Raw genomic sequence first — 26676 nt, forward strand, 5'->3', positions numbered from 1 at the left:
CCCCATTTCAAAGCAATTCTTAGTCATCGAGTTCTCCCTTGGGGAACAAATTGTTTCATTCCCAGTTGTTCTGATGTTGCTTCAGGTTGTGCTGGAGAGCAGATATTTTCATTATTATTTTCCGCACTTAAAATGTATTGAACTATAACAAAGAGCAGGAAGAGGGCAGGGATAGGGAAAAAAGTCATTTCCTCCTCTGTAACAACAGACATAGTTAGGGTAAGTGAGAGGGAGTCCCTTATTCCCCATCACTGTCCTCCTTCAATCCGTGGTAGAACCTCAGAATCCTTTTCCTTTCCCCAGTTATGGGATGGGAGACTTCCAAAAGTGCTCCCTGTGCTATAGCACATCGCTAAGCTCAGAGAATAAACCCCAAATCTCCCCTGAGGTTTGCTTTTTGAATTCTGTATTTCCGATTGCTTCAAGCCTGGGCATTGTGATTATTAACCAGTTTCTCTAGCATTGTTCCTACCACTGTTTCTGTAACATTGTTTTTTATGGGACAGGGTTGTTATTCCTTTGACTAACCCCAACCTGGAAGGCCAGGGTGTCTGTTTTCTCTGGCCCCTCCCCACAGACAAATCTGACAGGGTTGAACCTGCCTGGAGCAAACAAAAAGCCCCACCGGTCACACACACGAAGCAGATAGACATACACAAGACACAGAAGAAACTGAATAATTTGAGCTATCAACATTTCCACTTTCCCACAGCATGTTAGTTCTGAAGCTTGTTTTAATTTCTTTTTTTTTTGTTAGAACCAGAACTGGGGAAAGAGAACACTGGAGTGAGTGGAATTACAGCAGGAAAGGATAAGTCTCATGATTCGTCACTAACCAAAGGCTTTGTAAACAGAGCGATAATGTTACTGAATGGTCTGGCTAACCCTGCAGTTAGAAACAATCAGCTCTATGGGTGGTAAATTGACAGGCTTTGCTGCTGATCATGAAATAGCAGCTGTTGAAAGGTAATATGCTTCTATTTCAATGCCTCTGGAAGTACAGAAAACAATGATCTGTGTTAAAGGCAAGTTGCCATTTCTCAGTGCCACAATTTCTATTGTGTGTGTACAGGAAGGTTTGAATGTGTAGCAGGTAGTTTGATAAAGCTTAACTATTTTATGTATGTAACAGACTCCTGGCCACCTCCAGCAGAGGTTTCAGTCACGTACTATGGCAACTTACTGAATGTGACGCAAATTAGTCCATTCCTCCCCATAGTCAGTCTCTGATGGGAATGTTAGAATGAGGCAGAGAACTGGGAAAGTATCGCAATAGGAATACATTAAAAAGTGGGATTAATCAGAGCTGGGATGCAGACGGAGCCTGTTCTACAGCTGGTGAAGTGATAGGGACACACTCCCACTAGTGCAGGCTCTGAAATAATGGCAGAAGCAGATCGAAGAGAATGAGCTCACGTGCGAGCTATGGGCAGCTGCCCTGTCAGTGCACCACTCACCTGGCAGGTGTTACACAAAACGCAGCACTTCCCCTCTGGAAGAGAAACACCTCTCCCCGCTGCCACCACTTCATTATACTGTCCATGAGGCTGTTTGTCCTGCAGGAGTTTGATCTCTTTGAGTGGTCCATGGTGAATCATAAAAGAGCAGGAGTCATCCCAATGGAAATCTCTTCACTTCTTTCTTAGTGTTACCTTCTTAGCCCTGGCTTTGGAGATGACATTAGCCTTATCCTGTCTTGATTTTAGGTAGGATTTTGATCACCTTCTGGGGCTTGGCAGCTTACAACTTTTGAGGGCTTTTCTCTGCCTTTTTGGTCCCTGCTGCAGTCAGTACATACTAGACATGGGCATGGTGACTTTCCTGAGGATCTTGACAGCTTTATCCAGCTTCTTGGGGGCTATTTTCCTGCTCACAGCCACTGTCATCTTCTCATGCCTTGTTCTGGAGGCCCAGCTGCTGGTTGAATGGGAAGGAGCCAAAGTGCTGGTGACTTTATCCTGCACCAAGTTGCCTTTGCTCATCAGACTCCTGAACTCCAACTGGATGTGGCTCTTGTTCTTCTGCACAGCACAGCCATGGAGAAGAGGGATCTGCAAATGTACATTCATATGATCCCTTTGTTTAATGGATGAAAACATAAACTCTACACTTAGAGGATTGGAACTGCTTTCAGCTGATGGTCAGGTTTGCTAGGTTTTTATGCATTTGAACAGTGAAATGTTGAGTGTTTACATTCATTTCAAGCATCCCTGTATAGTGGAGCTCCTGAACATAATGGAGAATGGAAATGAAAATGTTTTCCCTTTTTTCAAAAATAAAAATAAGAAAATAAGAGGCTTATTAGAGGGCACTTGGATTTGAAGCAAGGACCCCTTGATCTTCAGTCAAACACTCTACCACTGAGCTTTACCCCAATGAGAGCAGATACTTTCCCCATTGTAACTGAAGCACATCAGTGATTCTAATAGCAGGGGGAGGTTCTCTCTGGGGTACAGAGATATTTCAGGGAGCTGGTGGCTCCTTTCTTTCCTCACTCTGGATTAAACTCAGTTTTTTATTCCATGATACATGTTTTATGGAATAACAACAGCAGCTTGAAGAAAGAGGAGAGTAACTATCTCATTCTCAGCACTGCTGAAGGTGGCCACGTCCCCTCTGTCTGACCATTGCCATTGCAGGAGAGAAGGTTTCAATGGAATTGAATGCCCTGGCTCAAACTAGAGACACAGAAAGGTTTTGCTGTTCGTTGAACAGCAAAGAAAATTGTGTCGGTATGGGAAACTGAGGAGGGACATGAAATGCCCACAGGGTGGCGCAATGCCCTAATCCAGACCTGCACAACTTGTAAAGTGGCAAGGGCCACGTTACTCTAAAGTAAACAGCTGAGGGCCAAAACCGCCTTTGCCTGTGATGAGTGGCTCATATTGCAGTCTGCCCCAGTGAATAAGGGCTAGATGGAGACTGGGCAGTAGCTAAGACTGAGGTGAAGTGGGGATAGTGAGTGGAGGTTCCCCTGGGAGGGGGAGACCCATAACTGTAGGGGTACTGCCAGGGGGTACTGCCAGGTTAAAAGGGGCACCGGGGTCCTGGGAGGGACAGGGAGCCAGCTGCAGTAAGGCAGATCACCGGCCTGCGGTGGGCGCTCTGATGTCTGGAGAGCTAATTACCAAGATGATCAGCAGGAGGTGCCGCCACGTGAGTCTGCCTCTGCTTACATTGGGGAAGAATGAACATGGTTTTTGTGAAGGAAAATCATGCCTCACAAATCTACTATAATTCTTTGAGAGAGTCAACAAGCATGTGGATAAAGGTGATCCCGTGGATGTAATATACTTAGATTTTCAGAAAACCTTTGACAAGGTCTCTCCTCAAAGGGTCTGAAGCAAAATGGGATAAGATGGAAGGTTCTCTCTGGGATAGGTATGTTTCAAAGGCAAGAAAGAAAGGGTCTGATTTATAGAATGGAGAGGTAAATAGTGGCGTCCCCCTGGGGTCTGTGCTAGGTCCAGCACTGTTCAACATACTCCTAAGTGATCTGGAAAAAGTGGTAAAAACAGTGAGATGGAAATATTTGCAGATGATACAAACCAACGCAAGTTAGTTACATCCAAAAGAGAGTGCAAAGTGTGACAAAGGGATCTCACCAAACTGTGTGACTGGGCAGCAAAAAGGCAGATGAAATTCAATGTGGATAAATGCAAAGTAATGCACATGGGAAAACATGATCCCAACTCTACATCTAAACTGATGGGGTCTAAATTTTGCTCTTACAACTTAAGAAAGAGATCTTGGAGTCACTGTGGATACTTCTCTGAAAACATCTACTCAATGTGCATCGGCAGTCAAAAAAGCGAGCAAAATATTGGGAAGTCATTAGGAAAGGGATGGCTAGCAAGACAGAAATATAATATTGCCTGTCTATGAATCTATGGTATGCCCACATCTTGAATATTGGAGCTGGTCCCCCATCTCAAAGAGATATATCGGAATTGGGAAAGGTACGGAAAAGAGCAACCAAAATAATTAGGAATCTTGAACAGTTTCTGTGTGAGGTGAGATTAATAAAACTGAGGGGAGTTTTCAGCTTGGAAAAGAGATGACTAAGGGGGGACGAGGATAGAGATCTATAAAATGATGACAAGTTTGGAGAAAGTAAATAAGGAAGTATCAGAGGGGTAGCTGTGTTAGTCTGGATCTGTAAGGAAGTGTTATTTACTCCTCATAACACAAGAACTAACGGTCACCCGATGAAATGAATAGACAGCAGGTTTAAAACAAACCAAAGAAAGTATTTCTTCACCCAACACACAGTCAACCTAGGGAAACTTTGCCAGAGGATGCTGTGAGGGCCAAGACTATAACACCAAAGAACTAGATAAGTTGATGGAGGAGAGGTCCATCATTGGCTGTCAGCCAGGATGGGCAGGAATACAAAACCATGTTCTTGAAGTGTCCCTAACCTCTGTTTGCCGGAAGCTGGGAATGGGTGACGGGATGGATTGCTTGATGAGTCCCTGTTCTGTCGATTCCCTCGCGAGCACCTGGCATTGGCCACTGTGGGAGGATAGGATTCTAGAGTGGCTGGACCATTGGTCTGATCCAGTGTGGCTGTTCTTATGACCAATAGAGGGCAGTCCCCACCAGCAATATTTATATTCGGTGCACTGAAAGGGCTAACTTTCCAAAGGTGACCAAAATGATTAGTGAAAGTGTTTTGGAGAAAAACACTTAACAGAACAATGTAAGTGAAAATTGGAAGTTGTTGTTTAAGGAGCTTGTTTGATGAGGCATAAGCCACGTTGCATAATTAGCTGAGCTTGCAATGGCCTTCCACTCAACTCGCTGCCATTTCTCCATCTGCAAATGTACCCATTTTAAAATCTAGATCCAATCAATTACAACACGTCAGGGAAGATTCTAGGCATCAATGATCTGATCATTGGGTTGATGGAGGTAAACAAGACATTCCCATAAGGCTCCCTCCCTCCCTCTTCCCAAGAGCCATCCTCATCCTCTCTGCCCTTTCTGCTCCACATCCTCTGCAAACTTTCGAAGACAGATGCCTGGTGATGGCCTTTGCTCGTGGGGATGTCGCCTAGTGGTCAGGGTTTTGGTCCCGTGGGACGGGAGGGTGCAGCAGATGGCAGGGGAGCCCAGGGCTTCCCATGGGCTCTGACCCAGGCCACTCTGAGGGCAACACTTCCTACCACCCTGATATTGTCCAAAGTTTGCAGGTTATCACAGGAAGCTCTGACGGGTGTCAGCTCACTGCTTGGCACCTCTTCTCAGCTGGGCATGTCATGGCAGCTTTCTCCTTCTTGGGGCAGCAGCTGTCTCAGTTACGCTGACAGATCCGGGTTGGTGACTTGTCAGTGGGTGGAGTCGAAGTGGGAACTCAGGAGCTTAGCTCTACAGCATGAACTAAAAGCCACCTGGCTGCTAGCTAAGACTGTAGAAAAGACTCGTTTTCTCTCTCCCTCTACATCCCAAGAAATTTCCCACCTACAAGGCAGGTGATGACACTGAGGCCTTCTTAGAAAATTTTGAAAGAGTCTGTCTTGGGTACAGCTTCCCTGAAGACCAGTACATGGTAGAATTGAGGCCACAGCTCAGTGGACCTTTAGCAGAGGTAGCAGCTGAAATGCCTAAGGAGAAAATGAACAACTATAAACTTTTTCAAACCAAGGCCAGATACAGAATGGGAATAACCCCGGATCATGCCCGTTGGCGTTTCAGAACTCAAAAGTGGAAACCAGATGTGTCATTTCCCAAACACGCCTACTACGTTGGGAAAAATTATGAGGCCCCGATATCAGGAAACAATGTTAAATCCATAGACAAACTGCACCTCCTCATACAAATGGAGCAGTTCTTGGATGGTGTTCCTGAGGACATAACACGGTACATACAAGATGGAAAACCCAAAAATCTCACCGAGGCGGGGGAGATTGGAGCCAGATGGATGGAAATGGCAGAAAGCAAGAAAGCTACTGTCAAGGGGAACGAATACCCCAGGGGGCACACCAACCATAAACCCTACAACCGAGGGCAACCAAAGACCCCACCTACAACCCAAGGAAAGCCAAAGACACTCTATTCTCCCACCTCACCAGTCTCCAGTAACTCACCTCGACTCAGTGACCAGTCAGCTGGAAGATGCCTTAAGTGTAATGAACTGGGACATATCAAGGCCAACTGCCCAAAGAACACCAACCGAGTGCAAGTCATTACACCACCATCACACCAAAGATCCCCAGGCCCAGATGCCTCTCAAATACCCTTGGAGCGAAGGGAAATTTTGAGAGTGGACGGAAAGAAGGTGACTGCTTGGAGAGACACGGGGGCACAAGTGTCAGCTATCCACCAATCCTTCGTAGACCCCAAATTCATCAACCCAAAGGCCCAAGTGACAATTTACCCCTTCATGTCACAAGCTGTAGACTTGCCTACAGCTGAACTGCCTGTCCAGTACAAAGCTGGTCAGGAAAGTGGACCTTTGCAGTCTATGACAATTATTCCATCCCCATGCTACTGGGGGAAGACTTGGCCAACCAGGTGAAGAGGACCAAGAGAGTGGGAATGGTTACATGTAGCCAAACCAGGCAAGCTTCCAGACCCATTCCTGTTCCTGAGCCATCCACAAACGCCCCGTCAGTGTTACCAGAGACCCAGACAGGGGTAGTGGACCCGGATTCCATGCCAACCACTGAAACAGCCACAGCACCTCCAATCCCAGGCCCGGAACTGGAACAGCAACCAGCACCAGCAATTGCAACCACAGCTTCAAACTCAATGCCAGAGGGCACCAGTGAGCCAGAACTGGCAGAAGCAACAGACAACCATTCCCAAAAGGCTCAGCGAGAGCCTGAAATACCCTCAGGTGCACCAGCGGAGAGCGGTTCACCAGCAAGGGAAACAACCCCATTACCTACATCGCTTCCAGAGGGACCAAGTCCAAGTCCCCAGCCTCAAGTGAACAGTTCCAGACTGAGCAGGAAGCAGATGACAGCCTTCAGAAAGCTTGGACGGCGGCACAGAACACCCCACCGCCTCTCAGCTCTTCTCACCGATCCCAGTTTGTTATAGACCAAGGACTTTTATACAAGGAGATTCTTTCTGGTGGACACCGGCAAGAATGGCAGCCGCAAAAACAGTTGGTGGTTCCAACTAAGTACCGGGGGAAGCTCTTAAGCTTAGCCCATGATCATCCCAGTGGCCATGCTGGGGTGAACAGAACCAAGACAGATGGGGAAGTCCTTCCACTGGGAGGCGATGGGCAAGGATGTTGCCAAGTATGTCTGGTCTTGTGAGGTATGCCAAAGAGTGGGAAAACCCCAAGACCAGGTCAAGGCCCCTCTCCAGCCACTCTCCATAATTGAGGTCCCATTTCAGCGAGTAGCTGTGAATATTCTGGGTCCTTTCCCAAAAAAAGACACCCAGAGGAAAGCAGTACTTACTGACTTTCGTGGACTTTGCTACCCGATGGCCGGAAGCAGTAGCTCTAGTCAACACAGGGCTAACGCTGTGTGTCAGACCCTAACAGACATTTTTGCCAAGGTAGGTTGGCCCTCTGACATCCTTACAGATTCAGGATCTAATTTCCTGGCAGGGACCATGCAAAAACTGTGGGAAACTCATGGGGTGAACCACTTGTTGCCACCCCGTACCACCATCAAACCAATGGCCTGGTGGAAAGGTTTAATGAAACTTTGGGGGCCATGATACGTAAATTCATCAACGAACACTCCAATAATTGGGACCTAGTGTTGCAGCAGTTGCTGTTTGCCTACAGGGCTGTACCACATCCCAGTTTAGGGTTTTCACCATTTGAACTTGTGTATGGCCACGAGGTTAAAGTGCCATTACAGTTGGTGAAGCAGCAATGGGTGGGGTTTACACCTCCAGGAACTAACATTCTGGACTTTGTAAGCAACCTACAAAGCACCCTCCGACACTCTTTAGCCCTTGCTAAAGAAAACCTAAAGGATACTCAGGAAGAGCAAAAGGCCTGGTATGACAAACATACCAGAGAGCGTTCCTTCAAGGTAGGAGACCAGGTTATGGTCTTGAAGGTGCAACAGGCCCATAAGATAGAATTATCATGGGAAGGGCCATTCACGGTCCAGGAGCGCCTAGGAACTGTGAACTACCTCATAGCATTTCCCAATTCCTCACTAAAGCCCAGAGTGTACCATGTTAATTCTCTCAAGCCTTTCTATTCCAGAGACTTACAGGTTTGTCAGTTTACAGTCCAGGGAGATGATGCTGAGTGGCCTGAAGGAGTCTACTACGAAGGGAAATAAGACGGTGGCGTGGAAGAGGTGAACCTCTCAACCACCCTGGAACGTCTGCAGCGGCGACAAATCAAGGAGCTGTGCACTAGCTTTGCCCCATTTTTCTCAGCCACCCCAGGATGGACTGAACGGGCATACCATTCCATTGACACAGGTAATGCTCACCCAATTAGAACCTCACCCTACCGGGTGTTCCTCACGCCCAAGCTACTATAGAACGGGAGATCCAGAACATGCTACAGATGGGTATAATCTGCTCATCTACCAGTGCATGTGCATCTCCAGTGGTTCTGGTACCCAAACCAGATGGGGAAATACGCTTTTGCGTGGACTACCGTAAGCTAAATGCGGTAACTCATCTGGACAATTATAATGCCACGCACCGATTGGATCTATTGGAGCTATTTGAGAAGTTGGGACGTGCCCAGTTCATCTCTACAATAGACTTAACCAAGGGGTACTGGCAAGTACCGCTAGATGAACCTGCCAAGGAAAGGTCAGCATTCGTCACCCATGCGGGGGTGTATGAATTCAATGTCCTTCCTTTCGGGCTTCGAAATGCACCCGCCACCTTCCAGAGGCTGGTAGATGGTCTACTAGCAGGACTGGGAGAATATGCCGTTGCCTACCTCGATGATGTGGCCATTTTTTCAGACTCCTGGCCCGAACACCTACTACACTGGAAAAAAGGTCTTTGAGTGCATCAGGCAGGCCGGACTAACTGTTAAGGTCAAAAAGTGTCAAATAGGCCAAAACAGAATAACTTACCTGGGACACCAGATGGGTCGAGGAACCATAAACCCCCTACTGGCCAAGGTGGATGCTATCCAAAAGTGGCCTGTCCCAAAGTCAAAGAAACAGGTTCAATCCTTCTTAGGCTCGGCCGGGTACTACAGGCGATTTGTACCACACTACAGCCAAATCGCTGCTCCACTGACCGACCTGACCAAAAAGACCCAGCCAAATGCAGTTAAGTGGACTGATGAGTGTCAAAAGGCCTTTACCCAACTTAAGGCAATGCTCATGTCTCACCCTGTGCTAATGGCCCCGGACTTTGACAAGCCATTCCTAGTAACCACAGATGCATCTGAGTGTGGTATTGGAGCAATTCTCATGCAGGAAGCAACGGATCACAACTTCCATCCTGTCATGTTTCTCAGCAAGAAACTGTCTGAGAGGGAAAGTCACTGGTCAGTCAGTGAAAAGGAATGCTATGCCATTGTGTACGCCCTGGAGAAGCTACGCCCATATGTTTGGGGACGGCGGTTCCAGCTACAAACTGACCATGCTGCACAAAAGTGGCTTCATACTGCCAAGGGGAACAACAAGAAACTTCTTCGTAGGAGTTTAGCTCTCCAAGATTTTGATTTTGAAATTCAGCACATCTCAGGAGCTTCTAACAAAGTAGCTGATGCTCTCTCCCGTGAGAGTTTCCCAGAATCCAGTAGTTAAAAAGTGTTCTTAAAATGTATAAATCTGTTAGTTATATACTTAGTGGTATATATAAAGGTGCATGTGTTGTATTAATCTGTTTATTTTAAAGGTTCTAGGAGGAAATTGCTGCCAGTGAGGTTCCCCACTGTGTGCAATTTGGAGGGCGTCATAAACAGATAGCTAAGAGTTAATATCTCTTTCACCTGGAAAGAAGTAACCTGAAACACCTGAGGGTTCAGCACTGGAAGTCTGGTCAGTTTTCCCAGCACTCTATTTCCTGTTTCACAAATTAGGGAATTTTCTCCCTCAACGCCCAAGTGTTTGTTCTGAGGATCTAGGCCCATGTTAACAAGTCCCAGCAGGTTTGTCACTCTCTGTCCCCCTCCCTTTCCTCACCCAGGGTATTCCCTGCCCCCTCCAGCCCTAACTCCCCACAAGTTGCCACCTCTTCAGTATTTCCTGCCCCTCCCCTCCAGCAGGAACCCACCAGCAACCCCCCAGTACCCCCGACCTGAGCTGTGCCACTGCAGCCGGAGAAGCCCCCCTTTCCCCCGGCCGGGCCGGAAGGCATTAATGCCTTCCTGTGCCCTGCAACCCTGCCCCGCTCCCAGCTGCTCCAGCCCCTTCCTGTGCCCTGCAACCCCCCCCCCCCCAGCCTGCAGCTGACACCCTCTGCTGAGCCGGGCACTGCAAGGGGGGGTCCTGCTACATCAGCCCCTGCCCCTGCTTTTCCCCTGGGGAGCCCCAGCGCCTCTCCTGCCCCTCGGCCCCAGCTCTGCCACTCCCTGGGAAAAGGGGGGGTCTGAGAGGCACCGGCTGGGGGAGGGGCCGGGGCCGGGGGAAAGGATGAGCTGTGAGGGGAGGGTCAGGCTGGACCCAGGGACCTCCCTTCCCTGGGCGGGAGAGAGCGGAAGCACCCCCGGGGCAAGCAGGGAGATGTAGTTCCTGACTCTTCCTGGACCGGAAGTGACGGGTGGGAGAGAAGAAGCCAAGTTGCAAGCGTGTGCGGGTTGCTCCAGCTCTGCCTGGCTCGCGCGGGGCTGTTGGAGCCTCTCCCGGGGCCGGAGAAGAGTTTGTGCCATTGGGGCTCTGGGCATGCGCAGATCGGGCGGGAGGAGAGTCCCGCACGCGCAGAGGCCGCGTCACCCGCTGCTGGTGCCTGGGGCCAGGACCGGGCGGAGCAGGAGAGTTTGTGCCAGTGAGACCCGTTAACCCCCCCACGCCCGGCCTGGGCCCTGCCCCGCTGGAGCTGCCCTGGGGCCGCCAAGGGCTCTGCCCACCCCGCTGCAGAGCTGCAGCCTCTGGGTCCCTGAGTGAGCCCCGGGGGGGGGGGCCAGGCGGTGACTCTGCCCCAGTGTCCGGGGGGGGGACCCGGCATCTCGCAGCACCGGGATCTGCTCCCAGGGGGGGCAGTGCCCACGCGGGGCTCGGAGCTGCTGTCCCCGCAGGAGCCCAACGCCCCCCAGACCCGGCCAGGCTCTGCCCTGGGGCCCCATGGGGGGTGGCGGGGGGAGGGGCCCGGCCCCACTGGGGTCCCTGCGTGGGACTGGGCGGGGGCTGGGGGTGAGACCAGGCTGGGGGGCTGGGAAAGGGGCGGGTGGGAAATGTCTGTGCAGCCCGGACATGGCCAGGGGGGGAGAAGAGCAGGTGACCCCCGAGGAGCGTGGAGAGAAAGGGGGAGGCAGAGATCCCCTCGGATTTACCGCTGCCCCCCCGTGGGGACCCCCCCCTCCCGTCCTGCCCGCTTTCTCCCTAGAGAGCAACGAGCAGCACCCAGGGTGACCCCCCTCCCCCCAAACCCCTGAGAAGTTCCCTGTTCCCCTCCCCCCATTGTGCTTCATTTTCTCTCCATTTTACCAGTGTCCAGCTCTCACTGTGGCTGCTGAGGGGTTGAGGGGTATCTGGGATCCCTGGCCAGGGACTCTGCGGACTGGGTGCCAGGAAATATCTGGTGGGCCTCTGGCTGGGTTTGTGGGGGTGTCTGGGGACCCTGGTTGGGGGGTCTGGGCTCTGGGTACTGGGGGGTGTCTGGGGGCCATTACTAACCCTGATCCTTCTCCCTGATCAGTTTGTGCCAGAATCCTGGCTCCAAGCACTGCCAGGCAGTCCCCGGCCAGGCCCAGTTACTGTGATAACTTTCTATCCACTTGTCAAACACTGTGAGGTGAAATCACTGATTTTTCTTTTCTCCTCTCTTGAAAACTGCAGGAACTTCCAGTTCCATTGGGAATATTCATTCCCTCCCCCCCAGCCCTTATCCTAGATCTGGGGGCGAGGGAGGTGGGAAGGGGGTCAGCACTGCCACACAATGGTCTCTTCCACAGCATTTTAGACTCATTTCTGAACTCTGGTTTCATTGAGACCAGTTTTATGCATCCGAAGCAGTGAGTTTTAGCTCATGAAAGCTCATGCTAAAATAAATTTGTTAATCTCTAAGGTGGCACAAATATTCCTGTTCTTTTTGCAGATACAGACTAACACGGCTGCTACTCTGAACATTGAGACCAATGTTAATCCAGAGTCACTGTATGGAAAGACGAGTGACTCAAGAAGGACAGTGGGGCAAATGGGATCAGCAATTCTCCCTGTGAGGAGGGGCGCTCATTAGCTGCTGTCCCCGGAGAGCTAAAGGAGGGAAGCTGCTTAGATGCTCTGTCCCTCTCTGCTCAGGATATTGGGGTTCAGCTTCTTGGGTCAGACACTGCAGCCTCCATTGTGATCTGGGAGACCAGGCTTGGCAGCTGCTGCTACCCCAGTGGGGTTCTGTGCTGGCAAGTGACCTTAGTTCAAGCTTCTTTTCTGTCCAGCCCAGGGGATGACTTTCTCCAGCTCGTACTAGCCCCTTGTGGGAGACCTGGGCCCTGTTAATACCAATTCTACCACAGACTCCAGGTAACTGAAAGACTTCAGGGAAAGTGCTGGGGTCTGGCAAGAAAGTGACTCTGCACAAACAGCCCTTCCTCATTTCTACTCCCATTAGCAATTGCCAGGAGAAAGTCCAGCCATGGGAGAGCATAGCCCCCAGGAATGGGACTTTCCCAGCCAGAGGTGCAGGGAGAGAGGACAGGGGAAGGGGAGACTAAAAGTGGCAGTGTGAGAAATGAATGTGGGGGAGAGATTTCCAGCTCTCTAGTCCACCCAGAGACATGTATTGCTGCATCCTGGGGCAGAACCACTTTCCAGTGAACAAAACAAGGATCAGAGAGAGGAAAAGCCAGTTCCTGACTCCATATTCCCCTGCTGGGTTGTGGCTGCTGTGGGGTCAGTGTCCGAGGGAATCCCCCACAGTGACTCCTTTGGTTCTGCTCTTTTCTAGCCTTGTGTTCAGAGACTTTGTTATGAGGTGAGGGGAGGGAGAAGGGAGGTTAAAAATCTCTCTGTGGGCTTAGCCTGGCAGCAGGGGCCAGGTCTACAGTGTAATAACATGCTTGATCTCTTTCTCAGCATGGCAGAATCTAGGGTGTCTGTCTACAGGGAAAGGGCCTGGGAGAATCATCTGGTGAAATTAACTAAAGTCTGTTCTGAAACCCCCACAACTGTCCTTCTCACCCAGACAGGTGGTAGAATGACATCCTTTTTTTGCTCCAGCTCATCCCATCCTCCCATGGGAGAGGGAAGAGAAATGAGTGCAGGGAAGCCTGTTAAGGTAGGAATTATCGGGAGGTTGCTGGTGGGTTCCTGCAGGGCGGGAGAGGGACAGCAAATACACCAGAGATGGGAAGATATGCACAGTCTGGTTTGGAGGTTGGAACGGGGCAGGAAATGCACAAAGTGGGGAAGGGAGGAGGACAGCTTGAGATAAACCTGCTGGGAGTTGTTTATTAAGTGGCCTAGATTCTAGGAACAGACCCATGAGATTAGGTGGTGGAAATACCCTAATTTGTGAAACTGAGAATAACTCAGCTTCATAGAGCTAGTCAAACTGACCAGACTCCCAGTGCTAGAGCCCGACCTGACTAACCAGCGGCTGCTGTGAGATATGAAGGGGGCATCCATCAGTGAGGTTTAGGGGAGCTGCCCCGCACTTCATATCCAGCTCCTCACGATGAGGTTATTGGGCTTCCTACCAGGGAGCTCTCCCTGGATTCTGCTAGGGCCTCCATCTCCTACATTGGTCGGTGGCTAGTAGGGGGGTGATGGATCTGCTGGGAGAGACAAGGGGCTGTCTCTTGGTCCCCTTAACGTGGTGTTTCCAGGATGCTCTTTGCAGGGTGGGGGTTTGACTCTGTTAACTATGATCCACCCAGAGCTTGCATTTAATTGGCTCCTCTCCCCCACAGAGAGTGGGGCTGAGAATAGGACATCACGTACTGAGTGTTGGACTCTTGCTCTTTCAGGGGCCGGTGACCTTCGAGGAGGTGTCTGTGTATTTCACCAGGGAAGAGTGGGCTCTGCTGGACCCCACTCAGAGAGCCCTCTACAGGGATGTCATGCAGGAGAACTATGAGAATGTGACCTCATTGGGTAAGGATTCCCGTCCCCTTGGTTCTTGGAATAGGAAATGAAGAGAGAAGGTTCATGCCAACCCCACAATGCCACCTCTACTCTGCCCTGTTTCAGCATGTCATAAACAAATAGCTAAGGGTTAATGTCTCTTTCACCTGGAAAGAAGTAATCTGAACCATCTGACCAGAGGACCAATCAGAAAACCGGATTTTTTCAACTCTGGGTGGAGGGAAGGTTGTGTCTGAGTTCTTTGTTTTTTGTCTGCCTGTATGCTCTCTCGGAGGAGGAGTGATTTCTATTTTCTGCTTTCCAATCTTCTGTTTCTAAGTTGTGAGTGCAAAAAGGGTTTGTTGTTTTTGTATTTACATGTCTATAGTGGCTGGAGTGCTTTGATTTGTATTCTTTTTGAATAAGGCTGTTTATTCAATATTCTTTTAAGCAATTGACCCTGTATTTGTCACCTTAATACAGAGAGACCATTTGTATGTATTTTTCTTTCTTTTTTATATAAAGCTTTCTTTTAAGACCTGTTGGAGTTTTTTCTTTAGGGAGGAACTTCAGGGAAATTGAGTCTGTACTTCCCAGGAAATTGGTGGGAGGAAGAAGTCAGAGGGAGATCTGTGTGTGTTAGATTAACTAGCCTGAATTTGCATTTCCTCTGGGGGAAGAGGGAGGTAATTCTGTTTTCCAGGACTGGGAACAGGGAGGGGGAGTCCCTCTGTTTAGACTCACAGAGTTTGCTTCTGTGTAGCTCTCCAGGAGCACCTGGAGGGGGGAAGGAAAAAAGGTTTATTTCCCTTTGTTGTGAGACTCAAGGGATTTGGGTCTTGGGGTCCCCAGGGAAGGTTTTCGGGGGGACCAGAGTGTCCCAAAACACTCTAATTGTTTGGGTGGTGGCAGCAGTACCAGGTCCAAGCTGGTAGCTAAGCTTGGAAGTTTTCATGTTAACCCCCACATTTTGGACGCTAAGGTCCAAATCTAGGACTAAAATTTGACACAGCATCACCCCAATATGCCAGTGACACACACACACTGCCACAGGCCCTCCCCTGCTGCAGAACATTTTGGGAACAGAGCACAGGAGCCATATCGCACAGTGTCAAATAGCTCCTGTTTGCTCAAGTGAACTTCTTTGAGATGGGACGACCATATCTGCATGGAGTATTGGAGATGTGGGCGTACCATGGATTTATATAGAGGCAAGAGGAGATTTTCTGTCTTATTATCTATCCCTTTCTTAATGATTCCCAACATTCTGTTCACTTTTTTTCACTGCTGCTGCAGATTGAGTGGATGTTTGCAGAGAACTATCCACAGTGACTCCAAGGTGTCTCTCTTGAGTGGAAACGGCTAATTTAGACCCCATCATTCTGTATATATAGTTGGGATTATGTTTTCCAATGGGCTGCAGTATGTGTTATCCTGACATCTAGTACTGCTGAGATCCTGAATTCAGTGATAACCCTGCCCTTCCTGTTCCCTTTCTCCACCGAACCCCACCAGCCCATGCTTCCTGTTCCCAGCTTCCCCAGGACTCTCTCTCTTTGTCTCTGTCTCTGGACCTCTCTGTCAGCAAGCAGCAGTGCCAAGGAGACTTGCCCTCTCTCTGGAGTCTTTGATTTCTGGGACATAGATTTACTTTCTCTGTGTTTTAGGAGACTCTTTGAAATTGAGTGTCTGTGATATTAACCATAGTGCAACCTGGGCTGTTGAACAGCTCTGTCCCCTCAGTTCCCAAGCTGGGGTGCCTTTTCCACTGCTCTACTGTGAAAGCAGCCACTCCTGGGCAGTTCACACACGGTCTCCACCATGTAACTCACTCCCAGCTACACAGTTTTGAGTGCTGCTAGTCAGTGACTCACAAATTACAGTACCTCACAGGAGAACCCCAGAAAATTCTCTGCTCCCTGACTTTCCCCAGAAATGTGCATCTTTCCCTGTCCAGCACACTCCTGAACAACGCAAGCTCATATGAAGTCTGTCATTTCATCAGTGGAAAATGACGTGCGCCAGCCTTGTTATCCCAGATGAAGTTTCCAACACACTTTAATACAACCACACTGCTTAGATAAACAATAAAACAAGATTGTTAACTATCAAAAAAAATTTTAAGATACAGATAATGAGGCATAAAGCTCAGAATTGTTTACAAAATAAATGCAAGATAAAACACTGAACTAATGTTTAAGTTAACAAGCTGAAACGAATTCAAGGCAAATGTTTCTCTCACCCTGTGCTGAGACAGGCTGGTTTTCCTTTCAGCCAGGACTCGGCCTAACCCACCTCTGCCGTCCACGTTCAGTTCTTCAGGAGTTGTCATGAGCAGAGGGAAAGGGGAGAGAGAGAGAGTCTCATGCATTTTCCTCACCTCTTTTTATAATTCAGTCCTTTGTACTAGAAACCACTTCAGTTCTCAGCTCAGTTACGGTGACAGGCTATCTGTTGGAGATGTGAGAATTTTGCGGGAAAGTCTACAGAAAGAGCTTTGGAGGTTTGGTCAAGCTAGCAGGCCTAAAGTATTAGCTGAGCTTGTTTCTCTGTGTAAAGGGCAGAGAAAGGCAAAGTGGAATGGAAAGTCCCCAAATTGGGGAACAATGGCTTTGTGTGCCGAAGGGGCCTAAGTAGGTGAAGTGGAAAGTTCCCAAACACACTGATTTGCAATAACCGAGATTGTGAAACATAACCACAGTGGAAGTGTTAGAAAAGTCAAACCACAAACTAGACTAGGAATAACAATAAGAGGAGAGGCCGGATATGAAAAACTGATTGTTCAGCTTGCTTTTGACCTGCATCACATTTTGCAATATATTCCAAATAAGGTAATTAATGTGCAGCCTATGTGTCATTGTTTGTGGTTTTAAGCTTTAAAAGGCTTGTGTGATTTTTAGCTCAGGGGGACAGTATTCCAATAGCTGTCGCTCCCTGCACGCTTGTAACCAAGAAAAGAGCCTCAGGCTGAGCTGATTCAAAATCAGTCATGTGGTCTTTTTCCACAACAGCTTCAAGAGGTCCCTGTGATGGAATGTAAATGTCTTCTTCACACCTTCCCCCTGCAGGAGAATGGCTGTTTGACCAGCTGTTTGCCTTGCTGTCTCTGAGGAACTGGTCTGTGGGTGTTCCCCAGAATTGTAACTTTTTCAATAATATCATACTGTAAAATCTCATAACTTTACATACAGTGTTACTACACATTTTAACAGGAGAATAATATTCAGTAGATTATGGGTTTTCAAATGATACCTCACAAGCCATACTGTGTACAAAATTGATCATAATTTTCTAGAAGAGTGAACACAGGGGTACAGACTGACACAGTGTCTGTGTGTGTGTTCCCAGCAGATAGGTGGGTATTTCAATCCCTCTAAGCATAGTGTTCGGCATCTTCATGGATCTGGGGAACTGGTCCTGGAAATTCATGGGTTTACCAAGTGTGACACTGTATGGAATTGTGAGACACTTTTGGTATTAATAATAAAATAATAAAATCTGATAAAATTGCAATGAATCGTGCTAGATATGCCATGGAAGGTGTCAGGGAAAATGTTATGATTTTCCAAGTATGATCATTTTGTTTCTATGTTTCTATCACCTTTGTACCGTGAGTTATAGATATGTAGGGTATATCTGTATTTCCAGACTTGGGCAGTGTTTCTGGGCGACACCTCCAGACATATTGGCATCAACATTGCCTAGCATGTTTGATGGCCCATTGAGGGTCATCAGCTGTACAATGAGCCCATGGAAAGGACCAAGGGGATACACCTATTGAGTCAGCAAGACATTCCCAGGTAAGCCTGTGTTCTGAGACCTCCAAAGCTTTTCCATGCCATGTGCTGTGAATCTTGTGTTTGGGACACACGAAGAACAAGCCACATAGCAAAAGGAATATAAAGCGCAGCTGCATCATCTCCATCTTGTCTTCAATCCCCCTTCCTACTTCTGGAGCAACTTCTCTACAAACTGAACCCTGGAACAAAGGACTGAATGACCCATTCAAGCTGTGGATGTGTTCCCGACAGACTTTCACTCCGGCAACTCACTAATACTGCTAAGAACCTGATCTGTCCATTCTGGAATGTATCTAACTGCTTTCCCATTTAACTTCATTCTATCTTATTTCGTTTAAACCTTTAGTTTAGATGCTAAAGGATTGGCTGGCAGTGTGGTATTTTGGGTAAGATCCAAACCTATACTGACCTGGTAACGTGGCTGACCTTTGGGGTCAGAAGATCATTTTGTTTATGTGAGCAGTTTTTAAATAACCTCTCACTATGCTGAATCTAGGTGCTGATTGGGAGTCAGAGAACTGGGATGCAATAAAGGGGGCTGTGTGATTTATTTTTTCAGCTTCTTGATAACCCATGTGGGTGATCTCTTTTTCAGCCTGCTCTGATCTTGGCATTTTCAGTGAGAACTGCCTCTGGCCAACCACACTAAGCTCTGAAGTTAAATAAACAGAATGTTTTTTATGACAAAGTCTTATGAAATCAACTGAACTCCTTTGTTTTCTTTCATCTCAGCAAGGTTTCCTGTTACCCAGCCTGATGTGATCTCCCAGCTGGAACAAGGGGAAGAGCCATGGGTCCCAGACTTCCATGGCTCTGAGGAAAGAGAGATCCTGAGAGCTCCCGCACAGGTGAGAAAACATTAAACCAACTCACAATCTGTAAGTGCCTGAAAGAAACATCTGGGATGCCCAACAAGCCCTTGGGAGGTCTCTCAGTTAATTATTGTCCCTAGTAGGTGTTGTATCCTCAGGGTAAATATAGCTCATGGCTTCCTGTAGATCTTAGGAGACACCAGGCATTAGCTTCCTCCCTTCCCCCTGCGTATTTGGATGGGATGTGAAGGCTGAATTCATCCCCCTCCTCTGTCCTATTTAGGGGAAGAGTTTGGGGGAGTTCAGTTCCTGATTTTTATTTGACCTGTCTTCAGCGCTTGTTTTGGTTTGGTCTTCCCCTTTCCATCCCTGTTTGAGATTTCTGTCTCTATCACAGCAGGTGATGCAATGGCATGTGAGAAAGAGGAGCAGAATTCTCAGAAGGAAAATGCTGAGCAAGTGGATAAACACAGAGCATTATCGCAAAGATCAAAAAGCAATGTGTCCAGGAGTAATGAGGAGGGAAATTCCTTTGAGATTCAGCACAGACCAGAAAGAGAGCAAGGAAACCAGCCAGGGGAGAAATTGGATAAATGTATTTCCTGTTGGGGAACTCAGAATGTCCTCATGGAAACCACAACACAACAGAAAATCCTTAGGCGAAAGAGAAAAAAATACATGCACTGAGTGTGAGAAAAACTTCACTCACAGATCAAACCTTTCTGTTCATCTGAGAATCCACACAGGGGAGAGGCCCTACGAATGGCATGAGTGTGTGGCAAAACCTTCAATCGCAGCTCAAACCTTTCTGAGCATCGGAGAATCCAGGCAGGGGGCAGGCCCTACAAATGCAGTACTTGTGGGAAAACCTTCACTCACAGATCAGCCCTTTCTGTGCATCAGAGAAACCACACAGATGAGAGGCCCTATGAATGTAATGAGTGTGGGAAAAGCTTCGCTCACAGATCAGCCCTTTTTAGACATCAGAGGATCCACACAGGTGAAAGACTCTATGAATGCCGTGAGTGTGGGAAAACCTTCAACCACAGCTCAAACCTTATTACCCATCAAAGAATTCACACAGGTTAGAGGCCGTATAAATGCTGTGAGTGTGGAAAATGCTTCATTAAGAGTTCAGCCCTTTCTGAGCATCAGAGAATCCACACAGGGGAGAGGCCCTATGAATGCAGTGAGTGCGGGAAAACCTTCTCTTGGCACTCAGCCCATGTTAGCCAACAGAGAATCTGCCATGAGATCAACATTGTAACAATCTCTAGGGCTATCAAGACTTTCTTTTCTTTAATACTTTTCCTGATTCCCACATAGTAACCTTTAAAGCTCTTTGAACTGTTTGCAGCACTGTTATCCCTCAGCTTGTCCAGATGAGTGGCCCATTTTTGCCTTTTGCAGTTCACCCTCTTTTGAGATCGACCTATTTGTCCTTTCTATTGTCCCACAAGTAATTTGACTGTGCCCTTCCTATGAGGAACCAGGGAGCGTCACATTTATACCATTCCTCCTATTGCAAATTTATTGTTAGAGTGACCAGTGATACAGATTGTATCATTGACAGTTGTTCTCACATTGCTCTGGGTTGTGCTGAAGAGCAGTTATATTGAGAATTTTTCAAATTAGACGTAAATGAAGAGGAGTAGGGGCAGGAAAAAAGTGTAATTTCAGCTTCCGTGACACTGGAAGGAGATAGGGTAACTCAAAGATTCCCTCCTTCCCCTTCACTGCAGAACTGTTACCTTTTGCCTGGGCCATGCAGAGTTTATGTTCATCACATTCTATCCATCCACTTCTCAAAGTGTCATGTGATGAAGCATTCTCTGTTGTCTGTGCTTGCAGATGATGTTTTTACTACTTTAATCCTATATCAGAATCGCTGTGACTGGAGATGAGTGTCAAAAGTCCTGGGAGGGGAATTCAAATGAATTGCAAATAGAGTGTGATCATTTAGCGTTTAAATCTCAGGTTCCATCTATTGTAAAGCCATTTCTGGCAAGAGGGGTGTTTTTCCCTCCTTATGGGGATGCTAGGATACTAAAAATTTTGTAAATAACATAACTGACTATGAAGACAGGGATGAGGGAAGCAGGTTTGAATGGATCAGATGACAATGGGGTGGGAGAATCTCTTGTCCCGGTTCTGAATAATCAGATGTAACCTGCTCTGGAATTTCACTTGATGCTTTCTTTGTAATGTATTCTCTCCCTGTGATGTGGGTTTCTATCTTTCCTGAAGGCTGTTTGGTCACTCAATTGGATATTAATTCAGTTTGATAGGATGTAGCTCAGATTTATTGAAGAATTTAAGACAATGACCCTTTGCTAAAGTCCTCATTTATGATTTCAGCTTTGCTTTTTCCCCATCCCTCCAGGATGACATGGAGAAAGTTAAAGTGCAGTTCTATCAACAGGAGAGAACTCTCTAATTTACTGGACAGGCTAACAAAGAAACAGCAGTGATTTAAAATCTCCACTCAGAAATGGTGAACAACAGCACAACCCCAGCTAACTGAAGGAAGTGCATATGATCACAGTATATTTCAGTTGTTTAAGGCAATATTGTCTCTGATGATCTGGGAAGAGAATTCCATGGTAAGTGGTTTTGAACTAGGCAAAATGCTCATGTGTTTGGTTCCCAAAGCATTTGTAAGTTATTATGGTGTGGTGTGCAGTTACAGTTCACCAGTAACTGCACACCACACCATAATAACTCTAGCTCAGGAACCAATCCATGCAACAAACCTCGATGCCAACTCTGCCCACATATCTACACCAGCGACACCATCACAGGACCTAACCAGATCAGCCACACCATCACTGGTTCATTCACCTGCACATCCACCAATGTAATATACGCCATCATATGCCAGCAATGCCCCTCTGCTATGTACATCGGCCAAACTGGACAGTCTCTACGGAAAGGATAAATGGACACAAATCAGACATTAGGAATGGCAATATACAAAAACCTGTAGGAGAGCACTTCAACCTCCCTGGCCACACTATAGCAGACCTTAAGGTGGCCATCCTGCAGCAAAAAAACTTCAGGACTAGACTTCAAAGAGAAACTGCTGAGCTTCAGTTCATCTGCAAATTTGACACCATCAGCTCAGGATTGAACAAAGACTGTGAATGGCTTGCCAATTACAGAACCAGTTTCTCCTCTCTTGGTTTTCACACCTCAACTTCTAGAACAGGGCCGCATCTTCCCTGATTGAACTGACCTCGTTATCTCTAGCTTGCTTGCTAGCACACATATATATACCTGCTCCTGGATATTTCCATTACATGCATCTGAGGAAGTGGGTATTCACCCACGAAAGCTCATGCTCCAAAACGTCTGTTAGTCTATAAGGTGCCACAGGATTCTTTGCTGCTTATCCTTTGTAGGTTCTAAAGATGTGTATAAAATAAAACCAGTGTTGAAAATGTAATATCTTCAGAAAAATAGCCATTTTTAATAGAATCTCCAGCTCTGCTAACTAACGAAGATTCTGATTCAGGCCTGTATCCAGTCCCTTTCCTGGACCTGTGCCACTGAATGAAAGAAAAGCTGGGCATGTCTCAGGAAGCCATTCCTCATTAACACTGCTGAGATTTTAAGTGGTTTTGTAAAGGATTCTACTTCAGAGAAGTGTAACTTAACCCTATCCAAGACCAAGGATTTGGAAAGAGCTGAGGATGAAAGAGTCCACACCCAGTTCTTGACTTCCACCCCAGTAAAGGAAGCTATGGTGACCCAAGCAACATTATTTGTACAACTCCACTTCCGAGTTCAGTGTCCCTGATTACACTTCCCAAGTATGCCAGGGTTAGACTGAGAGCAGTCATCCTTCACTGTTTGGATGCAAAGAGAGAGTGCTTCTTAGGACATTCCTTCCCTGTGAATCCCAGACTGGCTGCCTAGCTGGGTAACAAGGACTTTCAGGCTATAGAAATGATGGTAACTAATGAGGCAACGAATTTGTCAGCCTCCAATTTCAGACTTTTGGATACTCGCATGTTGAGTCCTGATACTATGGTTTTGTGTCTGACGCAGTGGCTACACAATTAAGCTGATGTTGGCACGGCTGCACCAATGTAGCTGCGCTGCTGTAGCACTGCTATTACAGATGCTCTAAGCCAGTGGGAGAGATTTCTCCTATCGGACTTGATTAGTCCAGCCCCCGCAAGCAGCGGTGGCTTTGTTGGCAGGAGAAGTTCTCCTGCTCATGTAGCACTATCTACACAGGGGGTTAGGGCTGTGTAACTACGTTGCTCAGGTGTGTGGATTTTTCACACCCCTCAGCAATATAGTTATCCCGATAAATGTTTTTAGTGTAGACCAGAGAGGTTTCTCTTGTGCTTTATGCATTTACATTACTTCTTTACCTCCTCCTACTTTGAAAGATTAGAAAGTGTGAAAAGAGAGGTATTTTTCTCCATGATGCAAAGATTCCGACATAGAAGACCCCTTCTAACAACACGTTTGGCAGAAGATCCTGAGATATATGATCTCACAGAAGTGGTTGGGTCCTACGTTGGGACAAACCACAATAAGAACCAGCATTCAGTTGTTGGCAATGGGGATTAAAAGAAAAGTAACATATGACAACAATTTGTGATCTTTGAATATGTTGTTGTTACCAATTAAAATGAAATTATAGGTGAAGTTATTGGTTAAAGAGTAAGAGACTGTGTGATAATCTGAATTATTTTGGAAAACTGAAAGTCGTCTTGTTTTTGTTAGTCATATAGAAAATGATGGCTAATCTTGAAAAGTTAATTTGATTTAATTTACCCTGGTTCCTCAACTGTTGCTACAGCTCTAGTACCCATCAGTCCAAAGACTGAGAGAAATGGAGAGTTCCAACCATTGTCCTTTTAGTATCTTATTGTTCCTCTCTCTGTTTTTTGTGCTGGCCTTTCTCTTCTATCATTTTCTGCCTTTGTTTAGTTGATAACAGGTGCTATCCATCACTCACATTTGTTTGTTTAAATCTCTATCCGTTAAATAATTTTTTTGCTTGTTCAATAACTGTACTCAAGTGCTGCGTGAAATACTAGTTTTACTGTGGACCCTTGCTACTGTATCTTGGGATACTTCAGTAAGAGAGGATCTGGGATTTCACCAAATATCTGGTGGACACACTGAAGGAACTCAGGGGTTAGGGTGGCTGCTGTAACTCAGAGGAGGGTCCTTGAGTTCCAGCAGGCTGGTGAGTTTGGTCACTAACATCCAGCTGCCAAATGCAAAACTCCCTCTTCCTTGTGGCAGGTGGCAACAAGGAGACTCACAGTCCTCAGTACCCTGAGAAAGGTCACAGTTTGTCTCTATGTTGATCCACCTGTCAAATTCGCACAGGGAAAGCTCCCAATAGCACAAAACTCTGCCCTATGAAATCATGGAACATGTGCACTCCGCTCTGTGAAAGCATGTAAAGAATCCAAGCGCTGGAGGACAGGGTTTGGGTCCAGAGTGACCTAGGCCAATTGGAGGATTGGGCCAAAAGAAATCTGAGGAAGTTCAACAAGGAGAAGTGCAGAGTCCTGCACTTAGGATGGAAGAATCCTATGCACTGCCACAGGCTGGGGACTGACTGAGTGAGGGGGGATTTGATAGCAGCCTTCCACTACCTGAAAGAGCAGGATTGTGGACTCTCTCCTAGCCACTTTTGTTGGGCTGGGCAGACGTCCCGGAGGCCTTTCTAGAAGAGAATTGGGAACTGAGTTAGAAAAACCAATGTGAAAACCAGAACCTCAGATTTAGACTCATTTATTTATAATATTAAATCTTCAACTCTAGTGTCACGGTCAATACAATTACTTCAAAGGGAAACTTAACTTCTCTGCAAAGGGAGTGGAGAGAAAACACTTTTCAGAGTCCAAGAGAGACAAGGTGGGTGAGGGTAAGCGCTTGTCGAGGACCAACCTCTGTTGGTGAAAGAGACAAGCTTTGGAGCTAACCCAGCACCCTGCTCCAGTTCTGTGTAGCCTGAAAGGTCGTCTGTTTCCTAAACAGCAGTTAGAACATAAGAACAGTCACACTGAGTCAGACCAGTTCATCTAGCCCACTGTCCAGTCTTCTGAAAATGACCAATGTCAGGCACCCCAGAGGACTCCTAGGACCAACACAGATACAACACCATTGCAACCAAGGTTAAAAGTCAATGCACATGGGAGAAGCATCTTGTGTTTCATTCCTTATGTGCTAGTCCCATTGTGTTGCCATCTCCTTTTCTTCCTTTCTGTTAAAAGCTTTGGTGTTTTGCACAGAAACATTATTTCCCCAGGAGAGACCCAGGAGTGGTGGCTGCATTCCTATACCAAACAGTCACTAAAAGGGGGCAGACAAAGGCCTTTAGGATGAGGCATCTGTCACTGTCAAAAGATCATCTCCCTCCTGCAGATGACTGGCAGCCTGAATCTGTTCCTTATCCTCCCAGAGTTGGGGGCTGGAATCAGCACTACCCAGCCCCTCCGTATGTGGCAGGAACAAACACAAACCTTGTCCTTAAAACAAGCTGTCCCCTTCCTTCTCTGGGAAGATTTTTCTGTGAGTGAAGTTGAGTTTCAGTTCCCCTCTCCTGGGGTGGGGCCAGCTCCCAATGAGCTCTGTTTTCACCTTTGCCCCCTTTAAGTCACTCTGGGATCCGAACTCTGCTCCCAGCTGTCAGGCAGCTTCCAGCCCATCCACCCTGCTCACTATCTCTGTGGTCAGGTGTCACCTTCTTTGCCAGCACACAGAGCCTGTAGGAAAGCTACTTCTGCCAGATGCATTGGTGGTATAGTGATGAGCATAGGTACCTTCCAAGCAGTTGATTGGGGTTTGATTCCAAGCCAATGCAATAATGGCTTTTCCTCTTCTGGAAGTGGTTTAATTTCAGTCACATTGTATTGCAATCACGTTATCAATAAAATGAGACAATAAATGTCTCAAACCCAGCAGGTCATACAGGATGGAGGCACACAAGGGGCTGAAATGTGTCATCTGAGAAAGACAGAACACTTGGAAACCTGCATCTCCCATCCCCTGGCCTCCTGTGTTATGATTCCAGCTGCGTGAGCTGTTTGTATGATGTTTCTGCATGATGGGGAAATAAAGTTTTGAGTCAGTTTTTGCTCCTGCAGATTCCTTTGCAGTTACAATTATAATGACATGAACAAAAGGGAGGCAAAATAAAAATAATCCCCAAATTGCAGTACAGGTGGGGAAAGAGAAGATCACGGTTAAGCAAAACACGTCAAAATAAAAATTAATACTAAAAGCAGAGGGGGGAAGAGATCAGGTCTGTGGAGATCCCCTTGATATTTGAACTCAAATTGTTAGATTCAAAGTTCAGACTTGACATTGAAAACCTGCAACTGCCTGTCTCTCTGAACTCCTGTAATGAGCAAGATCGAGCTGGGACACCTGTTCTGCTTCAATCATTTACTGTCTCTCTGTTCTCTCTTTCTTCTCCCCCCAATTCCTCGTCTCCAATGTCTCTGCCTTTCTCCTCTTGCTCCCCCTCCCCCTGCCCTTTCCCAGTGGCAGCGGCTCGCAGGGCTTCTCCCCTGGTAGCTGATGCTCATTATCAATCAAATAAATCAAAACGCTTCCACCTGCAAGTGGATTAGCCCAGGACCCTCAGCAGCTGTTATACCCCCACTGAGCTCTCTGGTCAGGTGTCCTAGCGCTGGAAGCCTCCTGTGTAGATCCTAAAATAGTGTTTTTGCAGCAGGGGGCTGAAATATTGGACCGGGCATTGTAGCTCCACTGTTATTTTATTGAATTGCTTCAAAACAGCAAGTGTAGAAAGTCTCCTAAGTGCCAGGCTCTCTGCCATGGGAACAGCTGCCCCTGCTCTTCAGGAGTCTGTGCATTCCACCCAGCAACATACAAACCTGCCCCGAGGTGAAGGGAGGTCAGACAGTGACGTTAACGCAAATCTTCAGACTGTTAACCCAA

The 26676-nt window shown here is 47.3% G+C and overlaps 2 protein-coding genes and 1 pseudogene across 22 annotated transcripts in view; all 3 read left to right on the top strand.

The window, feature by feature from the left end:
* The window catches only part of LOC127039376 (zinc finger protein OZF-like), a 231323-nt gene extending 229030 nt beyond the window's left edge, over positions 1-2293 (top strand). For all 21 annotated transcript variants that reach the window (XM_050932990.1, XM_050932988.1, XM_050932985.1 and 18 more), the window contains one exon: positions 758-2293. The gene's annotated coding sequence lies outside the window, so the exon portion shown is untranslated. The remainder of the gene's footprint in view (positions 1-757) is intronic.
* Positions 1-20344, top strand: part of LOC127039430 (zinc finger protein 3-like) — a 68079-nt pseudogene extending 47735 nt beyond the window's left edge.
* On the top strand, positions 10779-18862 carry LOC127039737 (zinc finger protein 2-like). The gene is made up of 5 exons (XM_050933595.1): positions 10779-10887; positions 13278-13335; positions 14027-14153; positions 18656-18752; positions 18859-18862. The coding sequence occupies exons 2-5, from the start codon at positions 13294-13296 to the stop codon at positions 18860-18862; spliced, it is 270 nt and encodes an 89-aa protein (XP_050789552.1). The 5' UTR covers positions 10779-10887; positions 13278-13293.
* Positions 20345-26676: the final 6332 nt, after the last annotated feature.

Source organism: Gopherus flavomarginatus, chromosome 23 (genome assembly GCF_025201925.1).
Source record: "Gopherus flavomarginatus isolate rGopFla2 chromosome 23, rGopFla2.mat.asm, whole genome shotgun sequence".
In the NCBI taxonomy this organism is placed as follows: domain Eukaryota; kingdom Metazoa; phylum Chordata; order Testudines; family Testudinidae; genus Gopherus; species Gopherus flavomarginatus.